This window comes from Belonocnema kinseyi, chromosome 4 (assembly GCF_010883055.1).
Source record: "Belonocnema kinseyi isolate 2016_QV_RU_SX_M_011 chromosome 4, B_treatae_v1, whole genome shotgun sequence".
NCBI classification, from domain to species: domain Eukaryota; kingdom Metazoa; phylum Arthropoda; class Insecta; order Hymenoptera; family Cynipidae; genus Belonocnema; species Belonocnema kinseyi.
The window spans coordinates 62,991,304-63,010,213 of NC_046660.1; the positions used below are offsets into that span (position 1 = coordinate 62,991,304).

General features: G+C 25.5%; 1 protein-coding gene across 1 annotated transcript in view; it reads left to right on the forward strand.

Annotated features, from left to right (window-relative positions):
* Nucleotides 1-18,910, forward strand: part of LOC117171790 (casein kinase I) — a 179,803-nt gene that overhangs the window by 141,929 nt on the left and 18,964 nt on the right. Inside the window, exons 7-8 of the mRNA XM_033359400.1 lie at nt 4,995-5,075; nt 16,101-16,226. Of these exons, the coding sequence (XP_033215291.1) occupies nt 4,995-5,075; nt 16,101-16,226 (207 nt within the window). The remainder of the gene's footprint in view (nt 1-4,994; nt 5,076-16,100; nt 16,227-18,910) is intronic.

Below are 18,910 nucleotides of genomic sequence, written 5' to 3' on the forward strand. Positions count from 1 at the left end.
ACAATTTGTTTAAAAATTCATCTCTTTGGTTGAACAGTTAACTATTTCTTTGAGTAAAATTCGTAATTTTTGTTGAAAATTCATTTTTTTTTTCACCAAAAAATTAAACCATTACATTTTTACTGCAATATTTAGATTTCAAACTTGAAAACTAAAATATTTGGAAGAAAATTGAACCATTTAGTTGAAAATTCAACTAATTAAAAAAAAAATCAACTGAATTTTTGAAACTTTAATTATTTAGTTGAAATTTTAATGACTTTTTAAAAACTTAATAAATTATTTTGCAGAAAATTAAACTATTTTGCTAAAATGTCATCCTTTTTGGTTAATAATTGAACTATTTTTATTTAAAAAATCGTCTGTTTGCATAGCAAATTTGTCTTTTTTTTAGAAAATTAAACTATTTTGTTAAAAATTTAACCAATGTTTTTGAAAATTCATCTTTTTGGTTAAAAACTTCAATTATTTGGTTTAAAATTAAACTATTTTGTTGAAAATTCGCCTCTTTTGCTTGAAAATTGAACTACTTTGTTGATTCGGATAATATTAAATTTTAAGTAGTCGAAAATCCACATTTTTTGGCCAAATCAATCTTTTTTTATTTAAAAATTCAACCATTCGGTTAAAAATTCATCCTTGTAGGTTCAAAATTGAACTATTTTGTTGAAAATTCATCTTTTGCTTTAAAGTTCAAACATTTGATAAAAAATTATTTTTTTGTTAAATTTTTTTTTAAATCATGTTTCTTGGCTGAAAATACATTTCGACAACTCTTTTCTAAAACATGCGACTTTTTAGCTTAAAAACTCAAATGTTTTTTGATAGAAAATGAATCTTTTTTTTTATTGAAAATGCAACTATTCTGTTAGAAATGTGATACATTTCGATTTAGAATCTTTAATTAGCGTTTAATATTGAAATCAAAAATGATACCTATACATTAATTTTATTTAAAAGAATTTAATCCCTTATTTTTCTCCTATTTTTATTTAAAGTTACCCTCTTCTCCCTATTTTGTGAGCATTTTGGGCTGTGAATTCTGTTAAAACATTATCATTGTATGTTTTTGTGTGTTTTTTTTATGGATTTATGAAATTAAATCATAGAAAAAAATTTACCTGGGGGGGGGGGTCGTATTTGTAAATTTTTTTAAAATAGCGTGACGAAGTTTTTGAGCGGTCCCTAAATCTCTTTTATTATTTTGTGAGTATCGTCTATTCGGTAAGTATCGTTGGTAAATTTGTCACAGATTCACTCGATTTTTAATTTTGCATGCTGCATCCAAACTATTTTTTAGCCATCCAACTTCTTACAACTTAAACAACTAAGGGAGGCAGCTCCGTCTAATATTGAAAAAAACAAATCTGATAAGGTTCGTAATTGTCTAAACCTTGTCCATATTTAGCACTCGAAGTAGAAAAAAAAAGTAGAATGAATAAGAAAAAAGTAGAATAAAGTTACATATGCTTTTAATTTCTCTTGTCAAATTCAGGTTTGACTTGCTTAAATCAGGGTGTCTACCCGACTAGGAAATCGGAAATTACAGGGATTTTGAAAAAAATATATGCAAAAGTCAGAGAATTTCGATAAAAGGAACTATAAATAAGCGCCAAGAATAATAGCTAGAATATTAATTGGCCTGATTTTTCACTGATAACTTTTTTTTTTATTTTCTCTGTCTTTAAATGGCAACAACCCGTTCGGATTTTATTTCATCAATTTCAAAAGAGTTTCCTTTTTTTTGCTCATAGAAAAAAGAATATTATCCGCTTAGGCGCAACAGGGAATTAAAAACTGGTTAATTCAGGTTCAGGTGAAAATTTAAATATACATATAAATAATAATATAAACAATATATATATAATTTTCGAAAAATTAAAATTGCAAATTATCGAAAATAAGTAAAACTACCGAAAATTTTTATTAATGTTATTGAAAGATACCGAAAGTGAAAGTTAACAAAAATAGAGAAATTTCAAATTACCGTGATTATTAAATTCCAAAAATTATGTTTGAAATTTTATGTTTCACAATTTCGGTTACTTCATAATTTTCGGAAATTTTCGGAAATTTTTTAATCATTTCGGTAGTTTAAAATTTCGGTAACTCTCAATTTCGGAATATTAAAGTTTCGTTAACTTTTGGAAAAGAATTATGATACTGATTTGGAACAGGTGATGTTTAAAAAATTATAATTTTGAGTTGTAACATTAAATTTTTTTATATAATTACAATCTTGACTTTGAATGGGGAATTTTTTTGAAAGAAGTATAAATATGATACGAAACAGTAGATTTTTCAAAAGAATTTTTACTTCGTATGGGGAATTTTTTGAAAGAATCATAATTTTGATTTGGAACAGTGAATGTTTAAAAAGAATTACAATTTTAACCTGGAACGAGGAATTTTCTAAAGAACTTTAACTTGGAATGGGGAATTTACTAAAATAATTATGATTCTGGTTCGCAACAGGGAATTTTTAAAAAGAATTACAATTTTAACTTAGCACGAGAAATTTTCTAAAATAATTCTGACTCGGAACAGGGAATTTTTGAAAAAATTAAAATTTTAACCTGGAACGGGAAGTTTTTAAAAACAATTTTGACTTTTAACGGGGAATTCTCTAAATGAATTTTTACTTGGAACGGGGACCTTCCTAAAAGAATTATGATTCTGATTCTAAACAGGAAATCTTTTTAAATGAATGATTTTAACCTGGAACGAGGAATTTTCTAAATGAATTTTAACTTGGAACAGGGAATTTTCTAAAAGATTTATGATTCTGATTCGGAACAGGGAATTTCTGAAAAGAATTACAATTTTAACCCGGATCGGGGGATTTTCTAAAAGAATTTTGACTTGGAACGTGGAATTTCCTAAAAGAATTACGATTCTGATTCTAAACAAGAATTTTTTTAAAGAAATGACAATTTTAACCTAGAATGAGGTATTTTTTAAAGAAGTTGAACTTCGAACGGGGAATTTTCTGAAAGAATTACGATTCTGATTCGGAACAGGGAATTTTTGAAAAAAATTACAATTTTAACTTGGAACGAGCAATTTTCTGAAACAATTTTGACTTTGAAGGGGGAATTTTTGAAAATAATTATGATTCTTATTAGGAACAGGGACTTTTCTGAAAGAGTTATGATTTGGACTCGGTAAAATGCATTTTTGAAAAGAATTACAATTTTATCCTGAAACGGGAAATTTTCTGAAACAATTTGGATTTTGAACGGGGAATTTTCTAAACGAATTTTACTTGGAACGGAAAATTTCATAAAAAATGATGATTTTGATTCTAAACAAGAAATTTTTGAAAATAATGACATTTTTAACCTGGAACGAGGAATTTTCTAAAAGAATTTTAACTTGGAACGGGGAATTTTCTATAAGAATTCTAATTCTGATTCGAAACAGAGAATTTATGAAAAGAATTACAATTTTAACCCGCATCGGGGGATTTTCTGAAAGAATTATGATTCGGAACAGGGAATTCGCGAAAAGAATTATAATTTTATCCTGGAACGGGGAATTTCCTAAAAGAATTTTGACTTGGATTGGGGAATTTCCTAAAAGTATTCTGATTCTAAACAGGAAATTGTGTTAAAAAGAATTACAATTTTAACCTGGAACGAGGTATTTTCTAAAAGAATTTTGTCTTGGATCGGGGAGTTTTCTAAAAGAATTATGATTTGGAACAGGGAATTTGTGAAAAGAATTACAATTTTAACTTAGAACAAGAAATTTTCTAAAATAATTCTGACTCGGAACAGGGAATTTTTTTTTAATTACAATTTAAACCTGGAACGGGAAATTTTCTTAAACAATTTTAACCTGGATTCTGATTTGGAATAAGAAATATTCTAAATGAATATAATTCTGATTTTGAGGAGGAAATTTTCGAGAAGAATTATAATTCTTGCTTGGAACAATGAATTTTCCAAAAGAATTACAATTTTGACTTGGGCCTGGGGATTTTGGAAATGAATTATAATCCTGATTTGGAGCAATAAAGTTTCCAGAAGAATTTTGACTTGGAACGGGGAATTGTCTAAAAATGTCTGATTTTAATTTGGAACAGGATATTATTGAAAATAATTATATTTTTAACTTGGAACCAGGAATTTTCGAAAAGAATTAAGATTCTGATTCAGTACATGGCATTTTTTTAAAGAATTAAAATTTTAACTCGGAACGCGTAATTTTCGAAAAGAATTATTATTCGAAATAGTGATTTTTTGAAAAGAATTACAATTTTAACTTTGAACGGGGAATTTTCTTAATGAATTTTAATTTGGAACGTGGAATTTTCTAAAAGATTTATAATTCTGATTCGGAACAGGGAGTTTCTGAAAATAATTAAAATTTTAATTTGGAACGAGGAATTTGTAAAAAGAATGATAATTTTATCCTCGAACGGGAAATTTCCTAAAAGAATTTTAATTTGGAACGTGGAATTTTCTAAAAGAATTACGATTCTGATTAGGAACAAGGTATTTTCGAAAAAATGATAATTTTTACTTGGAACGGGAAATTTCGAAAAGAATTCTAATTCTTATTTGGAACAGGGAATTCATCAAAATATATCAAATATATACCAGACCTGGAAAATAAAAAATTAAACATCGAGTAAACCGTAAATTTAACAACAACCACCCGGTAGACACTCTGTACATATTTCAATGAAATTACCCGAAAAGAATGGTAAACAGTGATCTTTTTGTAAGAATAGGAATATTCTCTCCGTAAAATAGTCTTTAGTTCAGCTTGGGTAAATCGAAAGAATTCAACCTTCGTTAAGTGGAAGCGCCTCTAAAGTATTTTGTAAACTACCTCACTTGCCGGACGCCTCGTATTCTGGCTTTATTGAAGAATTTCAAGTACGTTATGTAATTTACGAGACAACGTAGAATTTTTTCAAAATATATATTTTCGTCGATAATGTGAGTCGGAAAAAAGGAACTGATTTTTTTTTTGTTATTTTTCAGTCGACGCCAGTTGGATCCTTGCAGACAGGGCACGAAATTGTAGTATCGCCCAATCGAGATCGACATCCCACCACTTACAAGGTATTGATTAATTATTTGAAAAAAAAAGAAACTTTTTTTTACGAGCATGGATGTATGTAGCACACTTTTTTGTTTTTCGAGTAACCGCATGAAATTGTACGTGAATGTACGAATGCTGCCTACAAAGTCGAAGTTATTTCCAAGATTTTTTGCAAGTATTTGAAAGAAAATTTTGATAATTTTTCGTAATAATTTGTAGAGAAAAATGAAATATTTAAATTAGCGACTTTAGTGAGGAAATAAATATGGCAAGCTTATTACTCGCATGAATTGGCTGGACGTGTACGAGTCATTCATCCAGCTAGAGTCGCTATTTAAAATTTCAGACTTCACACTCTTTTTCCTATTTCTCTCTTTTTACCTTTTTAAAAAAATTTTTCTTTTATTCCTCTATTTTCAGGATTTTTCTCTTTTTTTATACATAAATGCGATCTGAATAAAATAGAACGCAAAAAGACAAAGAAAAACTATTTTTGGTTGAAAGGTTAGTTTGAAAAGTCTAGAATTATATTTTAATATGGGAATATATCTTTTTTTATCAAAAATTTAATTATATTGTTCGAAATTCTACAGTTTTCAGGGTGGCCGCTGGGCCGGGAATTTTCTGTGACTGGGAAAATCTTGACCGGGAATTTTACAAATTCTTAGAAGAAAAATCTTTACACATTTTTAAAAATAATTAGTTAAAGTGATATCCTTTTTTAAGTATGGCATCATTTAAGAAAAATCCTTAAAATTTCCGAAGTTATTTTTTAACAAGTTTGGAAATCTTTCAAAACCTTTTTAAATATTTTTTTAAACTAATTTTTCAAAATGCAAAATCATTTTCAATTTTCCTAGGAATCTTAAAAAAATATTTTTATTCTTTTGAAGCATTTCACTATTCTTAAAAACCTTGTAAATTTTTTGTTTGAATTCTGAAAAAAATCTACATTTTGTTTTAATTCAGGCTGTGGTTATTTGCACCGAAATTTCTGAACGAATAGCCGAATTTTGTTGGTATACACACTTCGTTTCTATTATTTTTGATCATTTCAAATTTAATTGTTATTTATAAATCCAAATTTTAAGGATGCAAAAAAAATGTAAAAATGTAAAAAAAAATTCTAGATTTCTCCACATTTTGAAATAATATTTCAAAGCTTCTCAAGAATGATTAAACTATTTAAAATTAAAATAATTCAACTTCTAATTTAAGGACTTTGATCTGAATAAACTCTATAATTTATAAAATTTTTAAATTCAAAGTTTGCAGCTTATCCGCGTTTTATTTAAACTTGTCCAATTAAAAAGTTTTAGTATGAGCATTTAAATGCAAAAAATTTTTATTGGAAAACTTTTAATCTTCAATTTTGAAAGTTTTTAATTCTAGAGTCCCTCTTTGAATGCTTTAATTTGTTCTTTACTGCTTATTACTTTAAATGGAAAAATGTTTAGAATTTACTTCGATTTAAAAAATTTTATTTATCGTGAAGTATGTTTGCGAACCGAGGAAAAAAGGAAATGACCGGGAACTTTTTCGGTAAAAACGGCCACCCTGAGTTTTGTTCAAAAGCCTTTTTTTTAATAAAAATTCGACTGCTTTGTTGAACATTCGTCTTTTTGGGCTTAAGATTCATCTATTTTGGTAGAAAATTCAACTATTTTGTTGAAACTAAACTAATTTGTTGAAAATTCATATTTCCTGGTTGAAAATTCAAGTTTTTTGTAGAAAATTCATCTTCTTCGTTTGAAAATTCAACAATGTGATTAAAATGTTTGCGGTTTCAGGACTGATAAATCTTTCTTGGTAGAAAATTCAACTCTTTTGTTCAAAATTCGTCTTTTTGGCTAGAAAATTCGTCCTTTTGGATTGAAAATTCATTTTTTGGCTCGAAAGTTTTGGTTTAAAATTTAATGATTTTGTAAAAAATGATCTTTTTGGCTTTAAAATTCCATAATTTAATTGAAATTTTAGTTTTTTCAGGACTGAAAAATCTTTCTTCGCAGAAAATTAAAATATTGTAGGAAATTAATTTTTTTGTTTCGTTTGAAAATTCAGCTTTTGGCAAAAATGTCATACTTTTTGGTTAAAACTGCAATTGTTTTTGTCAAAAATTCATTTTTTTTTTATCGAAATTTCCAATGTTTTGTTGAAACTTCGTCTCTTTGGATAGAAAATTCGTCTTTCTGGATTGAAAATTTATCTTTTGGTACAAAAGCCATTTTTTTGGTTGAAAGTTAATTCTTTTCAGAATTGATCACTTTTCATTGAAATTTTTTTTTTTTAATTCAACTATATTGTTGAAAACGCATATTATATATTGAAAATTAAACTACTTGGTTAAAACTTAAATTATTTTATTGAAAAGTAACTTTTTTCTTGAAAATTAATATTTTCGAGTTGAATATTCAACTGTTTTGTTGAAACTTCGTTTTTTTTGGGTTTAAAATTGAAATATTTGGTTAAAAATTCAAATTTCCAGGTTGAAAATTCAGTTTTTTTGTTGAAAATTCATCTTTTCGCTTTAAAATCGAAAAATATCGTGGATATTTTGGTTCTTCCTGGACTGAAAAATCTTTCGTGGTAGAAAATTCAACTCTTTTGTTAAAAGAGCCATTTTTTTGGGGTTAAAAGTTAATTCTTTACAGAATTTATCATCTTTGGTTGCAAATTTAATTTTGTTGCTTAAAATTCAACTAGTCTGTTAAAAGGGGATCCTTTTTCATTAAAAAATAAACTTCTTGATCAAAAGTTGAATTACTTTGTGCTAAATCAAATTTTTGGTTTAATATTGTACTATTTTATTGATAATTAACTGTTTTTCTGAAAATAAACTTTTTAGCTGAAAACTTTTATTTTCGGTTTGAAAATTAAATTGTTTAGTAAAAAATTTGCCTGCTTGGCTCTAAATTTCTACAATTTGGTTGACATTTTTTGTATTTCTTTAGTGAAAAAACTTTCTTAGTTGCAAATTTGCAAATTTTTTTATGAAAATTTATATTTTTGGGTTAAAAATAAATTTTTTTGCAGAAAATGTATCTTTTTCGCTTGAAATTTCAACAGTTTGATGGATAATTCAACTATTTTGTTGAAAATTGATATTTTGGGGATCAAAAATCAACTTTTTGTAGAAATTTCGTATTTTTGGCTTGAAAATTCAGTAATTTTGTTACGAATGCAATTTGTTTCGACTTAAAATCATAGGAATAATGATACTTTCATTAATTTTGTTAAAAAGAATTTATTTCTCTATTATTCCCGTATTTTTATGAAAAGTCGCCCTTGTTTTTCCTATTTTGAGAACATTTGAGACTGTGAAGTCTGAAATTCAGGTAAAATTTGTTTTAACAATATTTTTTAATACCATTTTTACAATTTAATTAAATTTAAATCACGATTTTAATCGGGAGGAGTTCGACTTTGCAGGTATATTGCACAAATATGGAATTTCTTTAGTAAAAGGTCTGGAAGTACAGATAAAAAAAAAATTCTTGTGTAAGTAGAGGTTTATTTTTTTTTTGAAGAAACTAATGTATGCAGAGTCTTGGGTTTGTTTTCTTGAAATTCGCGTTTTTGTTAATCTTATTTTCTTGCAGAATAAAAAAAATGCTAAAAATGCAAAATAAAAAATAAAAAATCGTTAAAAATGAAAACTGATTGTAGAATCAATGTAGCACGGAAAACGTTTATTGTTACATTAATATATAGGATTACGATGATTCTGAAGAAGATGTTGTTCTCGTGTTGGACGCGGTTGACATTCACGTCGACCATCGAGGTGTTAATTATGTAAGCTAATATCAAAATCAATTCGTTGAATTTGTTAAAAATTTGTGAGTAACTTTGTTATTCAAACTCAATTTTGATGTATTATTGTAGATTGCGAAAAAATTTAGTGCAAAGAGTAGATTCATACAATTGTGAGTATTATGAATATAAACTTAAAAGTTTTTTCCAAATAATTTATTAGTAAGCTTATAAATTTTATCATTATCGACATTTTCGGCTTTTGTAATGAAGCGTATTTAGTAGATTACGAAAATATATCTGCTACGGATGGGCAATTTTGTGTCTTAGTTTTGTTAGTTTATGTTTCGATCTTTTGTACTTTCTGTTTTTATTTTATTTTTTTATCAAGATAACGAGAAATTTCTTCGTAAATTAATGTTTAGATTGATTTTTTTTAAGTTTGTTGTTGTTAGAGGAAATATTAGATTCCATGGTAAAAGAATAATTCAAAGGTTGCAGTACAGAACTGGATAAGCAAAATTTTGTGATGAAAATTGTTTTGTTTTTTGCATACAAAATTTTTTAAAAATTAATAATTTGTGAAAATAGTAACTTGTTAGTTTTCTAGACACTGAAGAATTTCCAGCTGCAGATCTATAAAATTAACAAAATTTCCATTCTAAATCTCGAAAATTTAACTATTCCAAAAAAATCGTTCAAAGTTGCATCATTTTGTATTATACGCAATAAATATTGAAGTCTTCTTTTTTTAATATTCAAAATAGCAAAATTTTCAATTGTAAATATTTAAAAATGAAAAATTCGAAAAAAAGTATTTAAAATCGCGAACCTTTGAATTGTAATATTCGAGAAATTTCAACTATAACTCTTGAAAATTCTAGAACTTTTGAATTTACAATCTTATAAAATTGAAGAGTTTTTAATATTGAAAATTTTTAATTGAAAAATATGCATTTTTAAGTCTTAAAATTGGTTATTCTGTTATTTTTACTTGATTTACATTTGGATTTGAAATTTTATCAATTTTAAAGATCTAAATCTGTCTTATTATTTATTCAAAACTCTTGACTTTCGATCTTCAAAATCATCACAATTTAAGAATTTTTATTTGTACAACTTTCAAATTGAAAAATAAAGGGAAAACTGTAAATCGTTTAAGTTAAAGAATTTTTAATAGTAGATTTTTTACATAATTGAATTTAAAATGGCAAATCTTTAAATAGTTCAATTAAAAGTTTTAAATCTTTACCATAGAAGAAGTGTTTAATGTTGAAAATTTACAATTAAAAATTATGCAAGTTTTAAGTCTTACAATTAAAAATTTTGCAACTTGGATGATATTTGTATTGGACATTTCTTCAGTTTGGAACATTTAGAGTTAAAATCTTGATTTTTGATTTTCAAAATTATCAAAATTTAACCATTTTTATTTATAAATTTTTTAATATTGATTCATTTTCAATTGTAACTTTTCAAAATTGTGAAGCTTTGAATTGTTAATCTTAAAACTGAATAGCTTTTAATGTTCACAATTTATATAAAAATACTTTGCAAGATTTAAGTTTTAAAAATAAAAATTCTTTAATTCGTATGTTTAACATTGAAAATTTTTTCAATGTGGAATGTTTAGAATTGAAATTTTTTGCAATTGAAGAGTGTTTAATTTCGAAAATTTACAATTAAAAATTATGCAAGTTTTACAATTAAAAATTCTGCAACTTGGATGATTTGTATGGGAAATTTCTTTAGTTTGGAAGATTTAGAGTTAAAATCTTGATTTTTGATTTTTAAAATTGTCCAAATTTAAACATTTTTAGTTATAAATTTTTTTATATTTATTTATTTTCAACTGTAATTTTTCAAAATTGTTCATCTTTAAAATTGAAAAGTTTTTTATATTGACAATTCACAATTAAAAAAAGTTTTTAATTTTGAAAATGGACAATTAAAAATGCTGTAATTTTGATGCTTTATATTCGAAATTTCTTCAACTTGGAAGATTTAAAATTGAAAACTCGAGTAAAGAGTTTTCAATTGTACATCTTCTAAATTAAAATTTTTTAAATTGCAAATCGTGAAAATTGAACATTTTTCAATGGTGAATTTTAAAAATTGCACTGTTCCAAAGAAATGTTTCAAAATACGTAACTTTAAATAATATAAATCTTGAAAATTGAATAACTTGTACTTCTGTATTTTCTTCATTCGAGAATATCCAAATGTAACTTGTAAAAATTCCAGAACATTAAATTGTAAATGTTTTCATATTGACAATTTGTAATAAATATTTCTGTAATTTTAATGAATTACATTCAAAATTTCGTCAAATCGGAAGATTTGTACTTGAAAAGTTGACTTTTGTTTTCTAAATTCATCCAAATTTAAGAATTTTTATTTATTCATTCTTGAAATCGAACAGTTTTTAATTTTGAAAGTTTCGAATTAAAAATCAAGCAATTTTTTTTTTAACATCAGAAAATGGTCTGTTACAGAGTGATAACGTCACAATAAACTTTGGGTTTTCTCGCGATAGAATAATTTTGGTTGATGAATTTTTTTCAGCATCCTCATATCTCAGAAACAAATTTTTATTTTATTTTTGTACAAGTCGTAAATTGGTTAACTTTTCTGATCAAAATAAATTTTTTTTTGTCTTTATAAACTCTATCTCGGGAGTAAGTTTTTATCTTTGATTTAAATTAAAAATTGCACTTTTTATCTCATTCAGAAATAGTTCAACTCAGGAGTTGAGTTTTGTTTTATCTTTAAATTTTAATTTCAATTTTACAGAATGTTTTTCGCTCTCCGGAAACTTTCCAATTTTCTTGTGTTATCTAGTTTTTTACTGCAATCCTGCAATTAACACTTAAAATATTTGTAGTATCCTAATTCCGTTTTCTGCTTTTAGAATTATTTCCCTTATAAAATAAATTTGTCCATCTCTATTTTTCTCTTCGATACTGAATGGCTCATAGCAGAAGCGGTATGTACAACGTAAATTGATTAGGTACAAGAAAAAAACGTTTTTTTTCATCCTACCCGGAAGTCCAATTTTTTTAATATGCGAGAAGCGGAAATAGTCCAAAAGCAAAATTGTTCCTTTCAATATTTTTCGACTAACAATTTTGGAGAAAAATTTATATTTTTCGAAATATTCAAAAAACGGTACAAAATATCTTAAAAATTATATATATTTTTTTGTTGATTTTTAAACAATAAGAAACCATCCATCAGTATAATGAAGAGAAAGTTAATTATCTGAATTATTTGGAAAATACCAGATTTAGAAAACAGAGCCTGGGAGTAAAAAATACTCTATATTTCATTTAGTTTTATTTTGTAGTTTTTATTTCTTTATCGGAATTATTGAACAAAAAATTCAAGAATAATAATTATAATCATTCAGTGAGAAAGATGAAGAGAATTTTCAAAGTCGAAGGTAGGCAGTAAACATCATTAATTTAAGTTTCGATATGCATACTTAGATTCACACATATAAACCAAATATTCGAATTTTGAAAGCCTCATATTTAAAAAATCATACATCAAAACGAAATTTAATTAAAATGTAAATAAAATATAACTATTTTCTGCAGTGTTAATACCTAAAAAAATAACCGATACGTTTCAAGAAACCTAGAGTCTCTCTGATTAATGAAGTAAACCAATGAATGAAATAATATCACATCGAATAATGACGTTTTCTAAATGATTATGCTAATATATAATCCCACGGATATTTTAAGACCAAAAACAAAAAATCCTTCGAGCCTATTTAGAAAAAAGTCGATTTTTATTATTATTTTTTTTAAATTATCAAAATAAATCTAAAAACATCACATTTTTCACTAAAAATTGTTTAAAATGATAAATTATACATTAAAGAACTCAAAAAAAATTAGAAATAATTTATAATATTGCTGGAATTATTTTTCAGATACATTTGACCAATATTTCATAATTATGATTTTCGGACTGGAAGTTCAATTTTTAAGTTTTTAAACATTTTTTTGTACATTTTCAATTTAAGGAATTAAAAAAATTTTATTTTAAAGAATTTAAAGAATTTTAAAAAGTCTAAAATATTCAATTTTTAACTTATGCAGTTTAAAATTTATTAATGAAAAAAAAAAATTGTTCAACATTTATCAATATTTGACTGTTTATTTAAAATTCACAACAGTTTCACTTTGAGTGCTTTAATTTGCAGTCTAGTTTTTATTTGATTACTTCAAATGAAAAAGATTCAGCCCCCTAAAAGTTCGATTTTTAAAAATTGGATAAACTTTATCTGAAAAATAATTTCATCAATTGAAGATCTTGCATCAAATTTTTAGAGTTTTAGATTGTATAATTTAGAATTTAAAATAGCTTTTAGTGAAAATTTAGTGCTTAGATTTTTTCTGACTAATTCTTTTGTTTATAATAAACAAAAATCTACTTATTTTAGAAAGGGCTCGATGATTTTTTTTATCTTAAAATGTCTTTGGAATTATAGAATACCATAATCAGTCGGAAAATCCCATACGTAAGGACCTTGCAATTGAAGTTGGTTCGGCCCCACTGTTGAATACTAGGGTGGTCAAAAAAAGTTTTGTTTTTTCTTAAATGACATTTTTACGAAGTGCTTCTTTTGATGCAAAAATTACTCCTAAATTTTAACAGAAAAAAATATTTAGGAGTCCACCAAATCAGTTTTGGTAAATAAAATGTTTATTTTATTTAAATAATATCTGTTTTTGTATTTTTACTACATAATTCAAGAATCAGAATAAAATTTTTGTCTTTAAACGGTAATTTTTAGCATGAACCGGAAATTTCGGAAAATAATTTTAACGGATTTTAATTCTGAATTATAAAAAGGGAATTTATCAAAACAATCCCTGTCCCAAGTCAGAATTGATCAGATTTTGAGAATTTCGTCTTCCAAATAAAAATTGGTTTAAATTAACAATTTTTTTCAGTAAAAAATTTGCCTGAACTTGTAACATCCCTCTTCCAAATTTTAGAAAAAGGGTCAGGGTATTTCGGCAAAGAATTATAATTTAGGGACAGGAAATTTTCGTAAAGAATTTTTATTCTCATTTTTGAACCGGAAGTTTCCGTAAAAAATCTAATTTGACTTGGAAAAACGTATTCTTGACATGGAACGGGAATTTTGGAAAAGAATTTCAATTCTGGTTTATAGGAAAGGAATAATAAAAAAAGCCTGTTCCTTTATTTCTAAATTATAATAGAAAATTTTATAAATAAAAAGAATTGTGATGTGATACAGGGATTTTTGGAAATGAATTTAATTGTTGCGTGGCACAGGAAATTTTTCACCCGAAATATAATTCTGGTTTTGGACGTAGAACAAATAAATGACAGGGAATTTTCATTAAAAAAATTATTATTTGACATTGAAAAGAGAATTTAAAAATTCTTTTTTTATTAATAAAAAAGTATCAGAATTTTAAGCTTTCTTCTTCCAAATTTTAGGGAAAAAACTAGTTATTAGATTTCTGAGTTATGATCAATAATATTTTTAATAAATAGGTATTAATTTTAATTGGGATAGGGAATAAATTTTTATAAATTATAAATTATAAATTATAAATTTTTAAAATATCCCTTGTTCAATATTCAAAAATTGAAAAGATTTCAGCAAATTTAAAACAAAATATAAATTTTGGAAGATTAAAAAAAAATCTGGAAATTTTTACGGGCGTTTTTTTATTTTGCTGGAAAATAATATTAGAAAAAATTCGAATTATTTTAAATCTTATTTTCGCAAAAAATTCTAATTTGTTTTGGAACGTGGAATTTTTTACATGGAACGAGAATTTAGGAAAATGATTTCAATTCAGATTTCGAAAAAGAGCATTTTTGAAAATCCCTGTTCCTATATTTAAAAATTGAGAAGTATAAACAAAATTCTAAACAAAATACTAATAGATTTTGGAAGATTTAAAAAAAATCTTAAGATTACTAAGAAAATTTTACATGATTTTTTATTTTGAAAAATGTATTCTTGTTGAATATTTAAAAATATTCCAAAACAGTTAACATGATTTATGAAATTGTCCAAAAAGAGTCTGGCAGATTTTACGGCCATTTTTATATTTTGTCGGATTTAAAAAAAATATTCGGAAAAATTCGATTCATTTTAAATTTTATTTCTGCAATCAATTATAATTTGACTTTGAACATGGCATTTTTTCCATGGAACGAGAATTTTGGTAAATTATTTCAATTCTGAGAAGAACGGAATTTAAAAAATCCCTGTTTAAATTCATGATTATAATTATTTACAAAATTCTCTGTTCCAAATCGGAAATCTTTAAAAATATTTAGCAGAATTTAAGAGCAAGTCTTTTAAGGGTCAAACTGGTTTTTAAAAATAAAATGCTAAATTTTTGTTTTAAAAAAATGCCATAAATCTGAATGATATATTTTAGTTTGCTTTATAGTGTTTTATTTTCAAAAACCGACTTTGGGAGGCCATAAATACTTTTTTTTTAATTCTACCAAAACTCTGAGTGTTGTATTTCATTCAAAAGAGTAAAAATACCAAAGTTTGAAACACAAACAGTGATTATTTAAATAAAATAAACGTTTAATTTAAAAAAAACCGTACTCCGGAACCCCTTCATATATTTTTTAATTCTTCAAAAAATCAGGGATAATTTTTATACCAAAAGGAACACTTTTTAGGGAACCATTTTGAGCCATTTGACAAAAAAAGCCTTTTTGTACCACCCTAGGGAATAGAGGAAACCTCCCGACAGTGGATAATGCAACCTACAGTGGATAATAATTAACGAAGAGCACAAATAAATGAAAAATAATTAATTTTAATTTTAATTTATTAAAACGTGTAGTGTCTTAACTATTCATAAAATTAAATTAATTATTTTACGCGCATTAACCAGCATACGTAAACGGTACACTGGTTTCGAATTGGTTTGTTTGCAATGTTAATATTAATTATTTAATATATTTAATATATAATAAACGACTAGCATATATCACACATATTTAATATATTTGGGAATAATCCGCTGCAGCTGTGTGTGCGTAAATACCAACAAAGTGAAAATCCTTCGGGTGCGAATTCGCACCAGTGTACCGTTTGAGGGTTAATATTTGTACTTAATGATTATTCAGTGTAGGTTGCACTATCCACTGTAGGGAGGTGGGCCCCTACTTATCATAAATCGATTTTTGCCTTCCGTCTTTTTGTATTTCCTTGGCTATGATGCATCGACTAACATGTTGCATTCGCGACGTTGTCGTGCTTGTTCCTCCAGGACGCGGCAGGTGGAGGGGTGGGAGGAGGGGGCGGTAAGGGGGTGGGACCCACGTGGTCGGATACAGCGAAGCAATCAGGGGCTGGTGGCACATTGACACCCGCTGACAGGCATGGTTCTGTACAGGTGAGTTTATCCCTTTTTCCCTTTTCCTCTCTTTGCTCAGGATTCCTCTTTTTCTATTTTCTTCTCTTATCTTCTCTTTTCTCTTTTCTCGTTTCTTATCTTCTCTTATCTTCTAATTTTCTAAAGAGTTTAAATGCTCGAAGAAATTTTCACGAGCATGAGAAAATGCTGGACCTTTATGTGCTTTGAGAATTTAATGAGCATTTATGAGCATTTTGAATTAGGATTGAAAAAATCGTATTTTCTATCTTTATCAATAAGAAATACATAATTTAAAATTAATTTTTTATGAATTATTTAATTTAAGGGAATCTGTATTATCATCAGAGATAGTTACCATCGGTCAGTGTAGATATATGCAAGTAACAGAAAATATTTAGAATCCTTTTTAGACTAGTTGGAAAATAAATCAAAAAAAAATTTTAATTAAATTACAAGGATTCTTCATTCGATCTCTCTAATAGCTTAATGGGAAAGAACCCAACCGGCAATCGGATCGGAAGTTCTGTGGTTCGATTTCCAGGTGCGCGTCGAGAGTAGATCTTTTTTCAGAAAAAATTTAATTAAATAATTTTTTTATTTTATTTTTCATCTGGTCTAAAAATAACGTTTAGTATTTTTTGTTATTTAAATAGATAACTTGATCGATAGGTTGATTTATATTTTAATGGCGGTGAAAAGTATATCCACACTGATCGATGGTAACTATCTCTGATGATAATACAGATTCCTTTACATTATTTAGGTTTTGCGGGAAAATGTAACGCTTTAAATTGTAACTGGCATTTAATTTAAATGGTAAAAGAAGTCAAAGTAATAGAAAACATATTATTGTCATTAAACTGTACCTTATTCAGAGTTGCTGCAATATCCCATTTTTAAAATCCTTCTAGGTATAAAACCAAACATACACCTAGAAAATTAATAATATTAATGCAAGAAATTTTGTTTCTAAAATGATGAAGCTTAAAAACAACATATATGCATTTTTAACCAAATAGTTGAATTTTCAACACAAAATATTAATTTTCTAACAAAAAATACTGATTTTCAACAAATTACATGAATTGTCTTGTAAAAAATATCAAATTTCAACAAAAATTAGAAAAGTTAAAATGTTAGATTTTTTCAACCACAAAAATATATTTATTAACCAAAAATAGAAGAATTAAATTTTCAGTTGATAAAAATTAATTTAAAAATAAATGAATCTCCAAGCTAAAAAATACAATTTTAAATCCAAAAAATGAATTTTGTGTCAAAAAAGATACAGTTTTAATAAAATACTAGTGAGAGTGCTGTTCTTAAAAAAAAGACGGATTTTAAACAAGTAGTTGAATTTTCACTTAAAACAGACCAATTTTCAACTAAAGTAAAAGAATTTTTTTTTTTTCATAAAAAAATTAATTTTCAATAAGATCAAAGTAAATTTTCAACGAAATAGTATAATGTTCAACCAAGAAGAATAACTTTCTTTCAAAAAAGATGAATTTTCGACAAAAAATGGAATAGTTACATTTTCAGTTTAAAAAATTAATTCTAAATAAGAAAAAAGTTAAAATGTTAAAATATTAAAATGTTTAAATGTTAGGAAAATAAATGATTTACAAAAAAAATGAATTTACAACAAAATCGATTTTTTCCAACAACAAAAATATATTTTTTAACCAAAAATAGAAGAATTAAATTTTCATTTAAAACAATCAATTTAAAAAAATGAATCTCAAAACAAAAAAATACAATTTTAAATAAAAAAATGAATTTTCTGCCAAAAAAGAGACAGTTTCAATAAAATATGTAAATTTTCAAGCAAAAATAAAATACTTAAATTTTCTGTTAGTAAAATAAATTCTCAAACAAGCAAAAAAATGAATATTTAACAAAATAGTTAATTTTTCTTCCACATAAATTAATTTTTAATCGAAAAGATGAAGTTTCAATTAGTGAGAGTGCTCTTCTTAAAAAAAAAAGATTTTTCAACAAATAGTTTTAATTTTCATTCAAAACAGACCAATTTTCAACTAAAGTAAATATAGTAATTAATTTTTTGCAGTAAAAACTAAATAAATAAATTTTCAGGCAAATTAGATAAATTTCTAACCATAAAGTGGAGATAGTCACCAAGAAGCTTAAATATTCTCCTACAAATTCGAATTTTCAATAAAATGCAGGAATTTTAAACTAAATATTTGAATTTTTAACTTAAGAAGATAAATTTTGAACCAAAAATGTACGAGTAAAATTTTCAGTTAAAAAAACTTTAAATAAAATAATTAAATTTGAACAAAAAAGGGTTTGTCAACTAAAATGATGAATTATCAAACGAATTAATTTTTAACAAAGTAGTTGAATTTTCTACCAAAAAGGCCGCGAAAAAAATTAATGAAATACGTGATATTTGATATCTTAACCAAAAAGGATTTTAATTTTATACAAAAAATAGTTGAATTCAACCAAAAAAGGTGAATTTTCAGAAAATTAGTTTAAATCCTTAATGAAAAGAGATTAATTTGCAACCAAATTGTTGTGATTTTTTACCATAATAATAAAATTAACTTCGACTTTAGTTTTTCGAAAAACCCCCGACTTTCTGGGACTATCTAATCTGTAGCTACTCTCTAATTTAAAAAAGTATATGTTTATCTCACTCTACAATATTTTTGTAAAAATATTTTTTATTAATT